Source organism: Rissa tridactyla, chromosome 1 (genome assembly GCF_028500815.1).
Source record: "Rissa tridactyla isolate bRisTri1 chromosome 1, bRisTri1.patW.cur.20221130, whole genome shotgun sequence".
In the NCBI taxonomy this organism is placed as follows: Eukaryota; Metazoa; Chordata; class Aves; order Charadriiformes; family Laridae; genus Rissa; species Rissa tridactyla.
The window spans coordinates 133,477,753-133,497,389 of NC_071466.1; the positions used below are offsets into that span (position 1 = coordinate 133,477,753).

General features: G+C 53.3%; 2 protein-coding genes and 1 non-coding gene across 5 annotated transcripts; all 3 read left to right on the top strand.

The window, feature by feature from the left end:
- The first annotated feature begins 500 nt into the window (after window positions 1–500).
- Window positions 501–560, top strand: LOC128904701 (U7 small nuclear RNA). Its single transcript, XR_008464616.1, has one exon. It is a non-coding gene; the product is annotated as a U7 small nuclear RNA (small nuclear RNA).
- Window positions 561–562: 2 nt separating this feature from the next.
- Window positions 563–1,402, top strand: C1H12orf57 (chromosome 1 C12orf57 homolog). Its single transcript, XM_054188259.1, has 3 exons — window positions 563–716; window positions 792–968; window positions 1,073–1,402. Exons 1-3 carry the CDS (start codon window positions 659–661, stop codon window positions 1,219–1,221), a joined length of 384 nt encoding a protein of 127 aa, XP_054044234.1. The 5' UTR covers window positions 563–658; the 3' UTR covers window positions 1,222–1,402.
- Window positions 1,403–2,405: 1,003 nt separating this feature from the next.
- On the top strand, window positions 2,406–17,676 carry PTPN6 (protein tyrosine phosphatase non-receptor type 6). Of its 3 annotated transcripts, none has more exons than XM_054188247.1 (17): window positions 2,441–2,551; window positions 2,742–2,832; window positions 7,515–7,810; window positions 8,083–8,205; window positions 8,504–8,698; window positions 11,780–12,002; window positions 12,723–12,839; window positions 13,007–13,120; window positions 13,529–13,625; window positions 14,036–14,115; window positions 14,213–14,362; window positions 14,482–14,613; window positions 14,897–15,051; window positions 15,333–15,400; window positions 15,802–15,953; window positions 16,702–16,799; window positions 16,920–17,676. In XM_054188247.1, the coding sequence occupies exons 3-17, from the start codon at window positions 7,803–7,805 to the stop codon at window positions 17,026–17,028; spliced, it is 1,821 nt and encodes a 606-aa protein (XP_054044222.1). In that variant the 5' UTR covers window positions 2,441–2,551; window positions 2,742–2,832; window positions 7,515–7,802; the 3' UTR covers window positions 17,029–17,676. The 3 variants fall into 3 exon arrangements, with proteins under 3 accessions (XP_054044220.1, XP_054044222.1, XP_054044223.1); XM_054188248.1 differs by having other exon boundaries at window positions 2,531–2,551; window positions 2,745–2,832; XM_054188245.1 differs by lacking the exon at window positions 2,742–2,832 and having other exon boundaries at window positions 2,406–2,551.
- The last annotated feature ends 1,961 nt before the right edge of the window (window positions 17,677–19,637 follow it).

Genomic DNA, 19,637 nt, shown 5'->3' on the forward strand with positions numbered 1-19,637 from the left:
CGCGGGGCCGCTGGGAGCGGGCGGGGCCGCAGGAAACGCCGCGGAGGAACCGGTGAACCAGGCCCCGCCGGCGGCGGGGCGGGAAGGGAGAGAGGCCCGCCGGCGCGCTGCCGGTGGGGAGAGAGGCCTACCGGTGCCCCGCCGGCGGGCACTACCCCGGGAAAGCCGGCGGGAGGCGCGCAGGGCCCCGGTCTGGGGGCAGCTGCCGGCGGGGGCGGTGGCGACAACGGCGAACTCCGCCCCTTCGGCGGGGCGGGGCGTGGTCGCCGCGCACCAATGGGAAGCGGCTGATTTGCATACAGCCCGACCGGCGCGGCAGGGCCGGGCTTTGCCGCCGCTGCCCGGGGCGGAGCGGAGCCGAGCGGCGGTATCGGGCGGGGGATGTGGGGGCAGCTCGGGCGGAAAGCAGCTGGAGGCGTCTGGACGCATGCGGGGTTTCCTCGCCCTCACCTAGGGGCGAATCGGCCTGGGGGGGGCCCGGCGCTGGGCCACAAAACAGGCAGTGATTTCAGCTCTTTTAGTATTTGTCCAGTAGGTTTCCCGCCGAGCGGGAAGCCTCACCCAGCGGTGTAATGGCAGGAAAAGGAGGAGATGCGCATGCGTGTTTTCAGCAGGGGGTTGTGAGGAGGGTGGGAGCGCGGCCGCCCCGGCGGGCGCGATGGCCGCCTCCGCTCAAGCGCCGGGGGCCGTGTCGCTGAGCGCGGAGCAGGCGAAGGGTGAGTGTTGGGGCCGGCTGAACGGCGGCCCGTCGGGGCGGGCTGGCTGGTAGCTGTGTGCCCGTTTCCCGGCAGCGGTGCTGGCGGAGGTGATCAAGGCGTTCGGGGCGCCGGAGAACGCGCAGCGCATGGAGGAGGCGCGGGACAACGCCTGCAACGACATGGGCAAGATGCTGCAGTTCCTCCTGCCCGTGGCCACCCAGATCCAGCAGGACGTGATCAAAGCCTACGGCTTCAGCAACGACGGCGAAGGTGGGTTGTGTCCCCTTCCGCCTCCCCCCGACGCCGGGCGGGGAGCTGCGGGCCCGCCGAGGGGGCGGGCGGGCTCCGCCTTTCCCAGCCGCCGTGTCTTGCAGGGGTCCTGAAGTTCGCCCGGCTGATCAAGTCGTACGAGTCGCAGGACCCGGAGATCGCCAGCATGTCGGGCAAGCTGAAGGCCATGTTCCTGCCGCCCATGACGCTGCCGCCGCATGGGGCCGGGACCGGCGGGGTAGCGGCCACCTGAGACCCGCCGGCCTGCCCTGCCCTGCCCCGCCGCCGGCTGGCCGTGCCCCGGCCGGAGCTGGCCTCCCGTCAGCCCTGGGAACGGAGCGCTTGAAGAAGGGAGAGGCTGCTCTGAAGGGAATGGACCGCTCTGTGCATGCTTGTGTGTGTCTGCTCCTGAATAAAAAATGTCTTGAAAATGCCTTTGTTTTATGGAAGAACGTGCGGTGCTCCTCGGGCGCAGCTGCTGCTCCCCGGTGCAGAGGCAGTTGTAGCACTCGTGCTATACCTCACGCCTGGTGAAACCTGTGCTAGTGTTTTGAGGAGCCCAGCACATACCCAGTTCTGCAAAAAGGTCATTGCTTACGCAGTTCTTGGTGTGAAGCCCTAGGACTTGATCTCAAAGTGATTTTTTTTTTCTTTTTAAACATTTCAGAGGTGCTAAGCCCTAAAAGCAAGCATTTACAAAAGTGGTATTTGAAACATACCAGGTAATACACTATTTGAAACATACTGCGTCCATAAACACAATCTAGTGCTGTTCAGCAAGTGTCGTAAATGCAGCTGAGACCCCTCTTCCCAGCAGCGTCGGTGCTGCTAACTCTCTCTTACCACCGGTGCCGTGTCCGCATTGTTTTTGGGCTGAATGTGCTATCAAACACGTCAGCCCTAATGAAAAAGGTGTCAGATATGCGGCAGGGAGCGGCAAGGTGTGGGAGGACGGGGCTTGCCCCATTTGGCTGCAGCCTGAGCTAGAAGAACACGATGTAAAACTCTGTCTTGTGTCTTCTGGGACTGGAGAGAGACAAACCCCGCGGAGCAGCCGTGCTCCAGTGTGAGGTTTTGTGTTTATGGCTTGATTTCAAACGAAGGGGCTTCAGGTGCATCCGCTTGCAGCCTCCTGGCCGGCGTGCCTGTTGCCCTTGGAAGCATTGAGATCTTTGGGGAGGGCGGTGGGCACCAGGGTGGCAGGGCTGGGGGTGAAGAAGCAGAGCTAGGGAGAGGGGGGAGCTGCGAGCCAGGTGTGATAGGCACGCGTCCGGTTTTGCCTTCTGTGCGTTTAGGTTACAAACCAGGCAGGAATGTAGCCAGCGAGGGCGTGAGCTTAGTGGATAGGAGGCAGGAAGAGCCGTCAGTCCCTTCCGTCTCCATCCACCTCTCCCAGCTTGGCCTTGGCCTTCCCCCACCCCTCTAATTATTCATTAACTACAGCCCAGGAAGTGCTTTGCAAATGGTGAGAATTAAGCCTTCTGGGTGAGGCCTGCAGTTTGCCTGGCCCAGAGCTATCTCCTTCCTAGTCCTCCGAGGAACAGGGCAGAGTCTGGGACTGTGCCTGTGCGGATTGGACACAGGTGAGTCACGGGAGGTGCCACAGCCCCAAGCGCTGCCAGCTGCTCCTCCAGAGCCGTGGCACTCACTGCCATGAGCATCCAGCTCTGTCGGGAGGGCGCGAGTCCACCTCTCTCAAGGGCTTTGATCTCTCTCCCAAGTCTGTCTCAAGATACTGTCATGATAATTCCAATATTGCTTTATTTTCTTTAGTAGGACCCCTTGGTTAAGGGCTGTGGTACTTCCTTCACTAGCTGCTGTCAGTCCCCTGTCAGTGGGGACCTGAGCTGATGCCATCCTGTGGGTGAGTGCTGTGAATGCTAGTTAGGGGAAGAAAACAAGAATTGTTGGTGAGAAAAAGAAAAATACCGCCAGTAGGGATCAGACACAGAAGGGGAAAAAAAAAAACCCTCACCTTCTATTAAGAGCTCGAGGATAGCTGAGGACTGGAGTTCATGGTGGTTTAGATTGTTACTGCTGTTACCAATGCTCCTTCTCACTTTGATAAAGAACAAGCAGGATTTGTGTTGCCCAGTCCGCTACAGGTAGTCTTCCAGCCCCGCAGCTGCTTCTCTGAATGTTTTTATACAGAGGGAGAGGTCATCAGGTGGCTGACCCTTTTTAATCCTGGTCATTTCTCGATTTGCTACGGTCTTTATAGCTCTTTATGGAGCAGCAGGACATAAAATCTTCACGGTCAGTCCAAACAGGTGCTGAGCTCTGGGGACTGCAGTGGCGTGGTGTAAGGAAATGGGATTGGCAACAGCATTATTTTGTGGTAAGGATCTGGGCAACCACGGTGGTCCAGGACTGTCCTGGTGTCCCATGGCCTGACAGAGATCATCTTGGCAAGTCCCCGGAAGGTGGTCTGTCTGCCTGTTCCCCAAGCCCAGGTGGCCCTTCGCTCTGCACTAGCAAGCGAAGTACGATGTGCAGAATGGCAAAACCTCCTGCCTCAAGTCGTCTCAGTGCTGAGAATTAGAAGCGACAAATGCAATGCCGATTCTCCGAAAGGGCTCCAGGTGGGATGCCTTAAATGTGAGGGAAACACAGAACAAGGAAGTTGGTGTCTGGGCAAGAGGGTAGGCAGTATAATGGAGGAAATGATGAGTGAGATATTGAAGACTCAGCATCTGCTTTTGTAAAGGCAAATCCTGTCTTGTAAAAATGAGTTTTTTGAGGGACTTAGCAAGCTTGTGGATAAAGGAGGCCTGGCTGATACAGTTTCCTTGGATTTCCAAAATAAATTATTTGACAAGATTTTCTCACCAAAGTCTTTAAATAAAGCTAAAGTCGTGGCATAAGAAAGAAGATGATGTTTTTCTTGGGTAAATAATTAGTAGAAAATAGGAAACGGAATGTGGGAATAAACACCCAGTTTTTACAGCAAAGGGAAGTCATCATTGATGAGATCACAGTGGCCTAACCTAAAATATACGCTGTTCAGTATATTCCCAGGTGACCTGGAAACAGAGCTTGTGTGGTGAGGTGAGAAAATTGGCTGATGGTAGAAAGTTATTGAGGATAACAGGTTGGGAGCTGACTGTGAATAACTGCAGAAGGACGTTATGATAACGAATGAGTGGGCAATAGAACCGCAGGTGAAATAGAACTACAGGCGTATGGAAAACCGTGTTCATGGAGAAGAATAATTCAAAATTTACATACAAAACAATGGACTGTGAACTAATTGTAACCTGTCTGAAGTAAGCCTGTGATCATATGTAAGTCCACGCAATTGTTAGCTTAATGCTTGGTTATGGCGAACAGGTAGCAGAAATCATCACTGTGTCTCTCTCTCTCTACATATATGTATATGTTCATGTCTCACCAGCATCTTGAACACTGCAGTTCTGTGCCACCCTTCATCTTTATCTCCAAAACAATACAATAGAGTTGGAAACATCTTGGAGACGGACAGCAAAGATGATCGGAGGTGTAGAAAAGCTCTGTACGAAGAACACCTACATAGGGTTGGAGTGTTCAGCCTGGCAAAGAGCTGAGGAAGGATATGGGCGTTACGGGTCCAGCTTGGAGGGGGCGAATAGGAATCAGTCGTTGATTTTTCTATCTTTACAACAACCAGATATTAATAAAAATGGGCAGGGAGCAGGGTATAAGCATGCCAGAGGAGGGAGTGTGTTTCTGTAGCTGCGCAGTGATGCTAAATTTGTTATGGATTTGACAGTTGACTCTACAAGTAGCTGCTAACAGAGACTTAGGGAGTACAGGGGGAAAAGAAACTCTATACAGGGCCTCTTCCTCTACCCTTCCTTCGACAACCATTTTGACCCATGGATCACCTCGTCCAAGCCCCTGCTCGCAGCAGAGCTAAGCCCAAAGCTAGGTCAGGTTGCTCTCGGCCTTGTTCAGGCGAGTCCAGAATGTCTCCAAGACTGGAGAGTCCTCAGCCTCCCTGGGGACCTGCGGCAATGGCTGAACCGCCCTTGGTGGGGAGCGACTGTGCAATTTTTCCTGATCCCTCATCAGAATTTCCCTCGCTGCAAGTTATGTCTGTTGCCCCTCGTCCGCTTGCTGTGTCCCACAAAGAAGAATGTGGCTCTACGACCCCCAGTCCCCCTCTAGGTAGTCTCAGACGGCTGTCAAATCCCTCCTTCAGCATCTTTCCTCCAAGCAGAACAAACCCAGCTTCCTCCGTCTCCACTGTGCTGCAGGCTCCTCACCGCCTTAGTGGCCTTATGCTGGATTCTGTCCAGCTTCTCGGCATCTCTTTTCCAGTAGTCCAGATGTGGGTGTCTTTTAATTAGCTATTTCACTTATCTTCACCTCTAAATTTCTTCCTGTGCTAGCTGTGGCTTGGCTCCACAAAGGGATTTACAACATGAGGTTCTACCATCTGTGTTGCACTGAAAGCCAAACAGCAGCGTAAGAGTAGTCTCTTTGCTGAAATCTCTTGACCTGTTAATTATATTAAGAAAGTATTTTAGCGGCTCAATTACAGTCTGCTGTTGCGTGCTGCAGCCATTTGGGAGAGCAACCTCAAAGATACGCAACCGATTGCTTCTCTACCGCGGTATTTCCCTCCCTTACCAGCAGGAGCTCCTCACTGGTAGTTTTTAATTAGGTGGCCCAGATCAAAAGACGCCGGTGGGCAGCTGCGTGCATCCAGTCCTTTCCGGAGCTGAAAGCAACCACAAGTATAAATTCATCCTGTAAATTATGTGATTTGGGATTTGTATCCACACAAATACTGACATGTGGGTTACGCCGCACCCCGTGGCTTGTCCTGCTGGAGGATACGGGATTCCATGAGTTCAGTGCTAACTCACCCTTTCTGTTCTGATCCCGACTCTTTGCTACCTTGTTTTTTCCCCTGTTCCCTGGTGTCTCACTAATGTTCTCTTCCTCGGGCAGATTTGCTGCTTCAGCCAGTTCATAAGGCGTAGGGATGCCCAGGTTTTATTTTTGGCTGCCGTGGCTTCATATCCACCCTACATAATCTCATATTCTTTTGATATCAGGAGTTCTCTTTTGGGACTTCTGCCCAGAAGTTCCCGACATTTCTCCCCTAGCACTAAACGATATTTCTTTCCCATGCCAGTGCTAGACTGGCTCTGATTTAGGTGCAGCAATTTAGGTGCAACTTCTACAACTTTTTGTAGAAGTTGTTCCCTTGAGCCACAAGTCTCTGTGCCTTTAAAGTCTCATTATGATTTTTTTTTTTTTAAATATCATTTTGAAGTCAGTACAGCTGGATCCCTGCAGCTCACCACATCCCAGCACATCATGTGTGTGAAACCAGAAGTATTTCAAACGAAGCTGTTGTTAGGTGCCTGGGCTGCCTTTCTAGCAATGAAGTTTAGCTTCCCACTTGTCTCTCCTCTACTTCCCTTTGTTGTTAGTTTCTGTCTTGGCCACGAGTTTTGTCTCGATCGTTGCTACCAACCAGTTCAGCTTTTTGCAGGATTTCCCAGGCTGGTGGTGTGCAGGGAAGTCTGCAGCTGCTGGTACTTGAAATGAGCAAGTGTCTCACCGTTCCTGCTGCCCGCACCACCACGCAGCGGGGGCTGAGATGGCCACAGGGAAGAGCCTGGCTCCTTTGCCAGCGGGATTGCTCTCTTTGGCCACTGCTTAGCTTCACGAGCCTTGCAGACCTTGAAACCAGTCCTATGGGAAAGGGCAGGCAGGGGCCGTGTCTGGAAATGGCTAGGTAACTGGAAATGGTTAGTTTTCTTTCTTTTTATCTGGCTGTCCAGGTTGACAGCTTTGGCCTCATCGGTCTGCTGGGATCTTGAAGGTCCCAGGCTAAGCTCTCTTGGTGCTGCGTGGGCCTGCTGAAAGTAGCCTTTCAAACTACCTCCCTCTGCTCGAGGCTGTCGCGTCCCCCAGCAGGCTCTTTTCAGGAAGGCAGCGGCTGTGCTTGGAGTGCTAGAGTGCCTGCACCTCGAAGTCTGCGCCTCTGGGTCTGCACGGATTCCCCCTGCGGCTCTACAGAGCCCACGCTGGGATATTTACCTGCCCGTAGGGTTCATCAGCTGGAGTATGGAGGCTTTGGTCGGGTAGCTGAGGGCAGCCCAGCAGAGCCGAGCCGCGTGGCTGGGCGGTCGTAACCTGTCCTAGGGTGCTTCGTTGCTCAATGTTTGCAAGCCCGCGCTGCCCGCTTCAGCCTTGACGCTGTGTGGGTGACACCAGGCAGCCGCGGTCCCCTCGGCACCACGGCGAGGGCTTGGGAGTGGGGAGAACTTGTGGCTCTCGCTGGCCTTTTGGGGAAGAAGGGGAATGGGAGGATGTGCAGAACTGAGTTTTGTGAGCATGGCCGGGAGCTGAGATGCACTCGTGGAGTCAACCCTGGTGGGGACAGGGAAAAAAAAAAAAAAGAAAAAAAAAAAGACAGGGACCCAAAAACAACAGGGGGGATGGGGAGGAAAGAGGCAAAAGGAGAAGCAGAAGTGTGTGCAAAGCAGCTTGGGGCTGGGGAGCGGATGGCTCAGAGAGCTTCCTGTTCCTGGCGCCGCGCGTGCCCAGCTGCGCAGGGGCTTGCGCCTGCCTGTGCCCACAGCGCTGCGCCGGGGACCAGAGATCAAGACGTGCATCCAGAGAGTGGTGGATGGAGAGGGTCTGAATGGACTGACAGTAGACGCCTGGAGAGATACATGGCCAGCTCCCAAGAGGCGCAGGAACAGCTTGGCATTGGGTGCTCCAGCACGGACCTCCGACTTCCCTTTTCTCGCCAGCGCGAACTGATTTTTCCTCTGTGTTTTTTGAGTTGCTCTGGTGGTAGCCACTTGGCCTGCTCTTCTTTCGCCCTCCACGATGGTGAGGTAAGAGGACATGAGAAGTGTGTGTGTGTAGGGAGGGGGACCGTGAAAGTAGGACAGATCAGAGGGGGGGGATCATCCTAGAAGGCATATCCCAATAGAAATCTTTTGTAGGCTGGGGGAGGTATCAGGTAGGAAGGGATGCTGCTGGCCGCTGTCATCTGTATGAGCATCTCTAGGGATGCTGACTGGGGACCATTCTTCACTGTACAGGTCACCACAGTAGCACCTGGCCTTTTTTATTCACTTGGTCTTGTTTTTATCTCCTCTCCTAGGTGGTTTCACCGTGACCTGAGTGGGCTGGAAGCTGAAGCCTTACTGAAGGGACGGGGTGTCCATGGCAGCTTTCTGGCCAGACCCAGTCGGAAGAATCAGGGGGATTTTTCTCTTTCAGTTCGGTACGTAACTTAGACCCCAACTTCTGTCTTTCCAGAGTTATATACGCAGAATGCTTAGACCCTCACATGTCCTGTGGCACCTTCTTCACCCTGTCCTTATTCCTTTGAGTTCTTTCCAAGCTGTAAAAGGACCTGAGCTTCCCAGCATCTTCTAGACCCCTCCCTCAAGTTGCCCCAGGAGCTTCCTTTTCCAGTCACCTCCTTTCACTGGGGTGGTTTGCTCTGGTTCCATGGCAGGAGGTAATGCAGAACATTTTCTGCCTCTTTTCTAGCTGCCTCACTGTGCATTATCCCACAGGGTTGGTGACCAGGTAACCCACATCCGTATCCAGAATACTGGGGATTTCTATGACCTGTATGGAGGGGAGAAGTTTGCCACCTTGTCAGAACTGGTGGAGTACTACACGCAGCAACAGGGCTCACTGCAGGACAAAGATGGAACCATCATCGACTTGCGATACCCGCTCAACTGTTCCGACCCCACTACAGAGAGGTACAGAGAAGGCAAAGCAGCTGGTGTGTCTGTGATTAGACCTCCTCTGTGTTTCATGGCCGCCTTTGTGCCTTGCCTGCATCCCCAGGGCAAACCCTGCAAAAAGTTTCTCCTCCCTCCCGTATCCTCCTGTGCTTCCGTGGGGGCAGCATCCCCAGGAGTAGCTGGACGTACCTTAACCCATCACAGCAGACCAAATAGGGCTCTATTTTTACTTGTGGTTTCCTGTTGCCCTTGCTATTTATATACTGTTCCTAAAAGCAAAGGTTGTGGCGTTAGTTATGGGTCTGTCGCGGTATGGAGAGTGACCTGTTACGTGGAAGCCCTCAGCCTTGCCCCAAACCTCCTTGGTTATTCCAGGCCTGGATGACTCAAGTAGATGAGAGCAGGACCATGTTCCCCTGCTATTCCTAGCCTGCTTAGTCTCCTTCCTGTCCCCGCTTTGCATATGTCTCTGACAACCAAGTTCCTAAATCAAATCAGGTGGTTTTGCCCTTGCGTTGTGCTGTCAGGCGCTTTGATGCAGCGCGGGGAGCAGTCGTGCCCCGGCTCTGGGGCGGGCAGCTCCTCCTTGTGCTCCTGCAGACAGGGAGCAAAGATGGCCGGGGGGGAAGCTCCTGGGTACACCCCTGCTGGCTCTGGGGTCAGGCTGCAGAGGGGCTCGCCTCTGCCTGCCGATTGTCCTCTCCACTCGCCCGTTGGGTTGTGGCCCTGCAGTTTCCTCCCTTCCTCCCTGCGGTTGGAAACTTCTGCTCTCCCCCCTCAGGCTCTTACGAAAGCTCCTCGCACTCGCTCCCCAAGTGATTTTCCATCACGTGTCTTCGAAGAGCTGGGCTCTACTGGGGGAAGGGAGGGAGGGATGGGAGCCATTAACCACGTCCTACCTGCGGAGGGGAGGCCCAGAGACCTCTTTGATGGGCAGAAGGGGTCAGCCATTCCCTGGGGGGCGTGTCTGAGCGCCGGCACATGGTGGCTGAATGCTTCTTTGGGGGGAAGTTCCGAAATTAATCACTGCCACGGAGTGAAAGTCACTGGCTACTTCTTGCCGTGTGTGAGGTGAGGATCAACAGAAGTTACTTGCTGAGGCACGATAACTGTCTGCCACATCTGCAATGGGTCCTGGATGTTGTGTGGAGAGAGGAATGCATTGCCCTGGCCAGATGCAGGAGTGCATGAAAGCTTCTGTGACTGGGGCATGGCCTCCTGAATTCCATTTCAGTTCTTGGGAACCGATAGCCCTAACAATGTGAAGCTCACTGTAGATACCAGTACCGCCCCAGGCCTCCACTGTTAGCTGCTCCGTGGGCAGCAATCCCGCTCCCGCAGCTCTAACCAACACTGGCTCGTCTACTGAGCTCCAGCTTGGCCTTGATGGCAGTGCACGCGGTGACGTATGGAACGTGGCTGGTCCTTGTTGCAGTACCCGACACAGGTGGGAACAGGGAGGGTCGTTGCAAGTCAGCCCGATGCAACAGCTGCCTGCTTTTGAAATGCTGTTCGCCAGGGGAGATGGCCAAAACGGCTGTGTCTCCAGCTGCCGAGGCAGCTCTGTGGAAGTGGGGCAGAGCTGCAGCAAACATGGCCTTCATCTGGCACAGGACGAAGGCCCCTGAACGCAGAGCCCAGCTGGAGGTGGGGACATCCCACGACCAGAGGGGCCTGGTTGAACCAGGCCCATCCCTGCTGGAGGGGAAGGGCCCAAATCCCCTCCCTGACATGAAGCTGGGAAGGGGCTGGAGCACGAGCACCAGGGCTGTGGTGGCCCCTGGGCTGACATGGGTCCAGAGCCAGCAGAGGCTCCACCAGAAATGGGTACCAGGAGGAATGGGATGATTTACAGCATCTCTCAGCTTTCTACGGTTTGCATCTCTAGCTCCAGCTTCCAAGGGAGTTTTGTGGAGGCAGGACAGAGCTGCTATGAAATGGCCTTTAGCATCTCTACTTGGCAGCTCAGCAGCGCCCCCAGGACCTTCTGGTGTGGTCCAAAGAGACTGTGGAGCATGGGACAGGCGTGAGGAACTAGAGGATCTTCACAGAGACAACCTGGGTCACATCTGGAGTTTCTGCAGGGCCAGAGCCCTGCAGGAGGAGGAGAGGCCAGGATTATCCCATCTCCCAGCCTGCTTCTGGTGACCATCACTTGTACCCACACCACACAGTGCAGTGAGATCCCACCAGGCAGGCATAAACCTCCCCCAGTGACCTTTGTAGGTGGGAAGGGGCTTGGCAGCAGCTGTGCCATTTGCTTGTATCCCTCTGTGCCCTGGGTCCAGTCCTGCAGCAAGGCAGGGAACACCTCGGACAAATGGGGATGCTCCTCACCTTGTGCTGAGAGGAGAGAAGGAGCTGCTGACTGGGTGTTTGCATTGACGACAGGAACGCGCACATGGATCGACAACAGCGATAAGTACCAGGAGCAGAATACAGGCTGCAGGTGGCTCCTGGTGGTCACTCCCACGGCTAGGCTGATTGCTGCACTGTGATGTGCCCAGAGAATGGGAATTATCCTTTGACTGAAGAGGTGACTGAGTTTCAGAAAGAGGGGTCACTGGGATGGTTCTTTAATGGATCTGATCTCAACACATCCATCTGAGTGCTGCTAAAGCCAATGGAAGAGTTTCTGACTCATTGGAGGTTTATTTTGGTTTCCCTAGTGTTTGAGTAATGCTAAGAGACGCTGAAACCCAGGGACTACTCTCCCCAAACTGGTCTTCAAGCCAGCAAGCATCGCTTACCTGTGCTTGTGTGTATCACGCTTGGTGTTTTCCCTCTGTATCCTCTGCTACCAGCATTCTGCTCCCCGGGTCCCTTCTACCTCCACCTCATCCAAAGGGGGTGAAAAAGGAAAGAAACCTTTCCTTTTCTTGTCAGCTCTCTACTTCTTTCTGTCTCATCTGCTTTTCCCAAAACCCTGCTCCTCCCTTGGCTTCCTTCCCTCTCTCTTTCCCTCCCCTCTGTCTCCCCTTTCTTTTCTTCCTCCCTCACCCTTCCCCACTGTTGCTGTCCTTCACCCATCAGCTAAAGGGCATCCACCTACCTGCATCTCCACCTCTCTTCTGACCCTCTCTTATTTTTTCCTAGGTGGTACCATGGGCATCTGTCAGGCTCTGCAGCTGAGTCACTTCTCCAGGCCAAAGCCACCCCTTGGACTTTCTTGGTGCGGGAGAGCCTCAGCAAACCTGGGGATTTTGTCTTGTCTGTCCTCACTGACCAGCCTAAACCTGGGTCTGATGCCCCACCAGCTGGGGCGACCAGTGCCTCTGGGGCCCGGCTCAAAGTCACGCACATCAAGATCATGTGTGAGGTGAGCAGTTGGGAGAGCAAAAGGAAAGGGAGTAGAAGAGATCTCTGCTGATCTCTGACGATCATTCCTCAAAAGCACGGGCCCTGTCAGCTTGAACACCACCAGCAGTGTTTCTGAATTTGGATCAAAGTGCTGTCACCTTTGGAGGTTCCTTATGCCCTCGCCCCAACCTGGGCGACCATGGGCAGTGCGGGGTGCTCAGACACGGGAGGAAGCGGGGCTCAGTGTGACTGAGCGCCCCAGTACAGGGAGCTTGTGGTGAAAGAGAGGGGAGGATTCACAATCTAATTATGAGTTCGTTGAAAGAGTTAAAAGTTCTTGGAGGAGGAGAGGGAGGAAGGGCATCTGCAAGGCCTCCACACTTAGTCTGAAGGATGTTACCAACCTGGCTGTCACAAGTTCTCCTATTTCTTTCATGTGGGATGATGCAGAGAGTGGAGGGAGATTTCAAGGACGGAAAGCAACTGACCTTAAATGAGAGCTGAGGGCAATATACCTTCTCTGGGCTTCCATCCACTGAGAACAGGAGTCAATTCTTCAGAACTTAGTGTTCTCAAGGCACGCTACCATTTGACCTCCCTGCCAGATGAAATGCTTTTCTAGATAGCACAGGGTGCTGCACGTGGCTTTGCACCCCAGCGTTACCTTTTTCCTGAGCGTTAACAGCTTTGTCTATAGGAATGTTATGAGTGGGACGTTACACGTTCTTCCTCCATTTAGAATGGACGCTACACAGTTGGAGGTGCTGAAACGTTTGACAGCTTGGCAGATCTGGTGGAGCACTTCAAGAAGACTGGAATTGAGGAGATGTCTGGCTCCTTTGTGTACCTGAAGCAGGTAAATCCCATTTCCTCTCTTTTTTAGGGATCCTTGGGAGGGACCTGCTTGCTGTTTGTTTCTGCTTTGCGTCCCTTTCCTCCTTTTCTCCCCAGCACACAGAGGATACTTTGGTGTCCAGCAGAGTCTCTCATTCATGCTGACCCATTGTGTTTTCCCATCCCCAGCCCTACTATGCTACGAGGGTGAATGCTGCTGACATTGAGAATAGAGTGCAGGAACTGAACAAGAAGAGTCTATCTGAGGAGACATCCAAGGCTGGATTCTGGGAGGAATTTGATGTAAGAAACTGCTGAGGGACATTATTCTGGCTTTTTGGAAAGTCTCTGTGCACCGCCTCATTCTCCACCCTTGATTTCTCCCTGGACACAAACTCCCCAGGTGTCTTGTAAATTCTCGTCAATTTATCTCTGAAAGAAGTGTCCGTTTGGAATCTGTTCCTCTGGGGAGTGAGTGTCATCTTTAAGTGAACCCCGTAAGGTAGAAATGTGCTTTTTCATGTTTGGGAGAACGAGTCACCAAGACAGTAAGGGTGTAAACCTTGGACTTTTGAAGTCTAGGTTTGCTTTTCACTTCTCTGCTTCCCCCCAAGCATGCCCATGTGTCCCCAGCGTCTCCACTGTTCCTCTGAGTGCCCACCTCCCCTGTCATTGCGATCTTGCCATGACTATTCTCTCTTCTGCTCTCAGAGTCTGCAAAAACAGGAAGCCAAGCACCTGTTTGACCGTCATGAGGGCCAGAGACCTGAAAACAAGAGCAAGAACCGATACAAGAACATCTTGCCCTGTGAGTCTTCTCCACTATAAAAAAAACCCAAACCAACAAGTAGACACAGACAGGCAACGAAGAGCTGTCCCAGTCATCCCTGGCCCTGCCTCAGCCCACTCTGTCCTCCTGGGCGGGTTACGAGGTGTGCAGCATTGGGGATTTAAGAGATGATGAGAGAGGTCACATGTCCTTGAAGGAAGGAGGGAGGGATGTATCAAATTCCTCATGGTCCATCATAGCGGTAGAGAGGTGGGAGGATGGGGTGAGATCAGTCTGACTCCAGAGAAGGAGAGGTAAAGCTATGGGTCATGCTGCATGCACTTGGGTTACGTGAATGTGGTGGTGTGGGGCGGTGAAGGAGCTTCGGTGAAGGATACCCTGGGCACAGAGTATCTCATCGTTCTGTTTATTCTTTCACTGCATCCCAGTTGATCACTCCAGAGTCATCCTCCAAGGAAGGGACCCAAATATCCCTGGATCTGACTATATCAATGCCAACTACGTCAAGGTGAGACTCTTGAAAGATGTCTGTATGCCCAAAATGGGGGAGGGCCTGCCTGCTCCTGAAGCCCTTCTGATCCTGATCTCCCCTTGTCCGCACTCAGAACAACCTGATCAGCCCGGATGAGCGCACCAAGACCTACATCGCTAGCCAGGGTTGCCTGGATGCCACAGTCAATGACTTCTGGCAAATGGTGTGGCAGGAGAACACGCGCATTATTGTGATGACCACACGGGAGGTAGAAAAAGGGCGGGTAAGTAGCAGTTTGTAGGTGCCTCGGAGCTGCCCTCTTTTCCCGTCCAACCACTGCTCTGCTCTTTATCTCTTCCCTGCCTTCTGCCCGTCCTCACCATGACCTCTCTGCCCACACAGAACAAATGTGTGCCTTACTGGCCAGAGGTGGGCAGCACGAAGGAATACGGTCCCTACCTTGTGGAGAACGCTGGGGAGCACGATGCATTGGAGTACAAACTGCGGCACCTCTGCGTGTGTCCGATGGATAACGTGAGTGTGCCTGGTCGAGGGCTGTCATGGAGCCCGTGGGCCTAACGGTCACTGTAGGCTTGGAAGGCTGGGAACTGCTGGGTGCTGTGGTGATGCTGCTGTTGTATCAGTCTTGGGGCTGCTGTTCCCACCTGGTTTGGGCTGGAATCACATTGCTGGAATCACCAAGAAGCGCGTGGGAGACGGAGGTTCCCTCTGGCTTCAGATCCGCCTCCCCCTGGGACAGAGGCCAGGGCTAGGGCTGGGTTGCAGTTTTACCAGTAGGGTGTTTTGTTATTATCAGGGTAAGGCTGTGCGTGACATCTGGCACTACCAGTACCTGAGCTGGCCTGACCACGGTGTACCCAGCGAGCCAGGAGGGGTGCTCAGCTTCCTCGACCAAATAAACCAGAAGCAGGAGAGCATCCCACACGCAGGACCTATTCTGGTGCACTGCAGGTTGGTACAGAGGCTGGGGTTTGAAGCATTCTCCATCCTTATTATAGGGTCAGGTGTAGAAAGTCTGTCCTGCTGCACCAGCTCTTCCCCGGGAGACTTGCGAGCGAAGCTTATGCCAGCCCCAGTATTTGCTTTTTCCTCTTCGATGCCCCCAAACCAACCTCTGCTGCCTGTTGGTGTTGCTGAGCACCTGCTCCAAGCGCCTCGTCCTTCCCCAGAAGCAGCTGCATTTTGTTTCGGGAGCTGCATTGCTCTGACCTCTGCTTGTCCTCTCCTTGCAGTGCTGGGATTGGCCGCACTGGGACTATCATCGTCATTGATATGATAGTGGAAACAATCTCCACCAACGGTAAGAGGACCCCAAAGTGTCTTGAAGTGAATTGGCCTACCCAGTAGGGCTGTGCCCTTAAAGCCAGCTGCAAAGGGATGAAGGCTATCAGGTATCAGAGGGAGAGATCCTGCCACAGCCCTGAGAATGTTGTGCTGTCCTTGCTATGTGGCAGCTGCTGGACCTCTGCACCGTATCCACTAACCGTGGCTTCAAGCTTCCCTGAGCTGGGGCTCTTCCTCCAGGGCCAGACTTGGAAGATGCTGAGCAGGAAGGAGGGATAGGAGGTCCATACAGGAGTAAAGAGTATGGAGGGAGGTGGAAACCTTTTGATTGACCTCTGGTGTGACTGCTTTTGGTGGAGAATTGGGAGGGGGGGGTCAGTGGACACATCCATAAGCTTTTCCGGTGCCCCTTGCTAGGGCTGGACTGTGACATTGACATCCAGAAGACCATCCAGATGGTGAGGGCCCAACGCTCAGGGATGGTGCAGACGGAGGCCCAGTACAAGTTCATCTACATGGCCATCTGCCAGTTCATAGAGACAACCAAGAAAAAGCTGGAAGTTATCCAGGTGAGGAAGGGGACTCTACTTTCCTGTCCTGCGAGTTCAGGCCCTGCATGGTGCTGCCTCTGAGCCCAAGTGCTCCGTTTCCCAAGCTTTGAGCTAGCACTGGGACCTACACAGGCTACGATGGTGCACCAAGGTTTGAGTCCCTTTAAAATTCAGGGGACAACATTAGCAGCTCAAGTACCAACCCCTTCTGAACCGCTAAAGAGCAGTAAGATGTTTGGTTATTCTTTAATTTAAACTAAGAAGTTCTATATCACATCTCCGCCAACTGCTGTTTTGTTACAAGCTGAATCTAAGACAGGCAAAGACTTTGCCCCCTTCCTTTCCTCTTTGTCTTTCCCATCCTGGTCCTGCAGTTGCCTCCCATGCCCTTGTGGAAAGGCTTTTCTCCTACTGGCTGATAAGTGGCATCTTTTCTCTCTCCTTGTAGCCTCTGGCAGCATCCACTAGCTGCTGCTACCTGTTTAATATTCTTTAGCTGGCACGTGGTGCTCCCAGGCATTCCGGTGCCTCTAGAAATCTGTTGCCCCACTGTTCACCCCCCTACAAGGCTACATTTGCATCCCTGCTGCTCACCCCTGCGACAGCAGTGGGCAGAGTGCTCTGAGCCAGAGGACTTCAGCACTCCACCAAAATCCGCTGAGATCCTCGCGTGAAGCATTCTGGTTAAACAGACAGAACTCTTCATGACTCCTCATGTGCTTCTCCCAGACCGCACTTTTCCCAGCTCGGTTTTTCTCTCCTGTAGTCTCAGAAAGGCAAGCCGAACGAGTCTGAATATGGGAACATCGCCTACCCCCCTGCAGCGAGGAACGTGCACGGCAAGGTTTCACGAAAATCCTCCAAGTAAGAGCTCACCTAAACCAGAGGCCCAGCTACGCCTGCCTCTGGCAATAGCCTCCCTGTTGGCTTGGCTGCCTTCTTCCTCTTGCTCACTTTTCCCCTTGTTTTTCCCTGGTCTTACAGGCAGAAAGAGGAGTCAACGGTTTATGAGAACTTGGGGAAAAAGGAGGAGAAGGTGCGGAAACAGCACTCCTCAGAGAAGAAGCTGAAAGGCTCACTAAAGAAAAAATAAGCATAAAAATAAGCAAGTAGCCCCATGGCGGGTTTTGAACCTGGGGTGCAGGGCCGGAGCTCACATCCAGGCTGTCCTGGCTTCGCATTCCTCGCGCTTGGGCCGGAACTAGGCCTGCCCTTTCTCTTCCGTGCTGCCTTTCAGTGCCCTGAGCCAGACTGCTTTCCAGCTCAGCTGACCGACTTCACTGTCCCTTGCCCTTGCAGGCCAGTGGAGTCTCCTGCTGCCCCTTCATCATTCATTAACGGGGCGGGGGCGGGGGGGGGATAAAATCACAGCCCTTCTTTCCTTTGCTCTCTGCACCCTGGGGCCCAAACACACCTCTGCTGTGTCGGCTCCAGCTGACTTCTTGAGGAAGAGCTAAGGACGCTCTTTACGGGAGCTACATCTCTGCCCGCTGCTGAGAGTTAGAGTTTACCCTGGTAGTGTTCCCTGAAGCCTCACCTTTTAAACTCTGGAGTTTTTGCCCCGTTTCAGCTCAGCTCCTCTGCAATTCAACAGGAAAATTCCTCTTGCCTTAATACCAACCCTCTGCCCTATCCTCCCTTTTCTACTTGATCTTTTGACTGGATGCTGTAAATATACCAGAATTCAATGTGATGGCCGTGTTTTCTCCTTTGTTTGTAAATAAACATGTATTTGTTTGAATGCTGAGTCACACTTTTTTTTTTCCCCTGTAATTTCTCTTTGAGTATAGCTGTACTCCTGGCTTCACTTGCAGCGCTGCAAAGACTTGCAAGAATGGCTCTTGCTTAGTTTTCATCAATTCCTGCGGCCTTCGGATGCCCGAACAGAAGCTGTGACCAATTAGGGTGGCTTCTTGCTGTGACACTTGAGTGTTGGTAGTTGTCAGGTAAGCGAACACAAAACGTTAGCTGTGACAAACTCAGACGTGGGGGGTTTTGCGCTTAAATTTTGGTATTTGGAAAAGTCATCCTCATGCCTCCAAATCATTAGTCTCCTCTGCCTTTGGTGGTACCCAGCCTGAGCTGGAGGGTAAGGCATAAGGGCTGCTTCAGCAAACAGCCTGACTGCTCCTTCCTAGATACTGCTTGGTAGAAACGAAACTTCATCTTCTGGAGAAGGTAGACCAGAGCACGGCCGTATTGTGACTTCACAGATGCTCGTCAGTCACCTGCCAGGGGGGACTAAAGCAGCTGGATTGTTTAGTCTGATAAAGAGGAGGCTGAGGGCTAAGCTACAACACACCTCACCTGCAACTACACAGAGGGCTGGTAAGAAGATGATGGCAGTGACATAATAAAACCAGAGGCAACGCTGCCAAATCGCAGCTTGGGAGGTTCGGGTTGAACACCTGAGCCTGCTTTCATCAGACAGCATCCAAACAGACGCTCAGCGGGGCAACTCTGTCCTTGCAGGTTTTCAATACTTGAATGGACAAAGCCACAGCTGATCTGACCCTAGTGCTGGCAACAGAGCCACTTGCAGCAGCTGCCTGGGCTAAAGACCTCCAGATGTCCCTTCCCACCGCTATTTATATGATTCTGTGAGTGACAGAGAGCATTCCTTAGCGCTGGAGCCTATCCTTGGTGGTGTTGGAATGGGGCTCAGCATAGTTTTTAAAGTCTTGCCAGTTAAAACCAAGCCCCAGCCTGTGAACTGTACCCAGGAACCATCTGGGAGAATGCTGAGAGAGTTTAGCTAAAGCCACAGCTGAAGAGTGCAGAGCTGAACCTTTCTGTGGCAGCTGGCTTAGATCCCAGAGAACGTGCTCAGGGATCCTTTAATTTACAGGTACAGATACTGCTCAGGCTGTGGACATTTGCTACTCAAAGGAAAAGATGGCTCAAGTGTCCTGGACTCAGACCTGGTTAGAGCTAATGGCCCGAAGAGCTCAGTCCCACTTAGGGAAAAGCATGAACTGGGTCACAAATTGACCTTAAGATCCAGACCAAGAACACTTGGAAATGTGGGACAGGGTTTTTTTTTCTGGTCTGAGACATGTCTAGGCCCCATGTGGGAAGATAATTGCACAATCAACCACTATGACAAAAGCCCAGCTGTAAATCGTCCCCTGCTTTGGCGTGGGGATGTTAGGACCAGGCTCTCTCCTCTCAGTTTAGTGCACAAATGCAGATGGGGGAAGGGGTAGAAAAGAGAAGGAACGAGACGGAGCTCTGTTCCATGTAGCTTGTGGGACAGGGGCAAGGGCCAGTGTGCCTGCAAGGTGATGCCCCTGCCTGGGAGCCAGCAAGGTGAAGCAGCTACTGGCCTGTACGAACCAGCTGGCAGCAGGCACTGCATCCTTGTAACCCCGCCACCGGCCAGCGGACAGGCCCACGCTCGTGAGTTTTGCAGGAGGGAGCAGGAACCCCACCAGCAAGGCAGTGGCAGGGTGATTCAGGCAACCTCAGCTCATTTCCCTGCTTTTCATCTGGTGCCAAACACATGAACAGAGCCGAGGCAGGGCCGGACGGTGTACAAAGGAGCGGGCAAGCGCTACAGATGCTGCAGCATTTCAGCCACGCCAACACTGAGAATAGCATTTCCCAAGCCAGTACAGCAATAATGCAATTTCAAGACGAAAGAACTCCTCCTGTTAGGAAAAGCAACTTCACCCTACGTCTAGGCACCAGGCACGCTTAGGA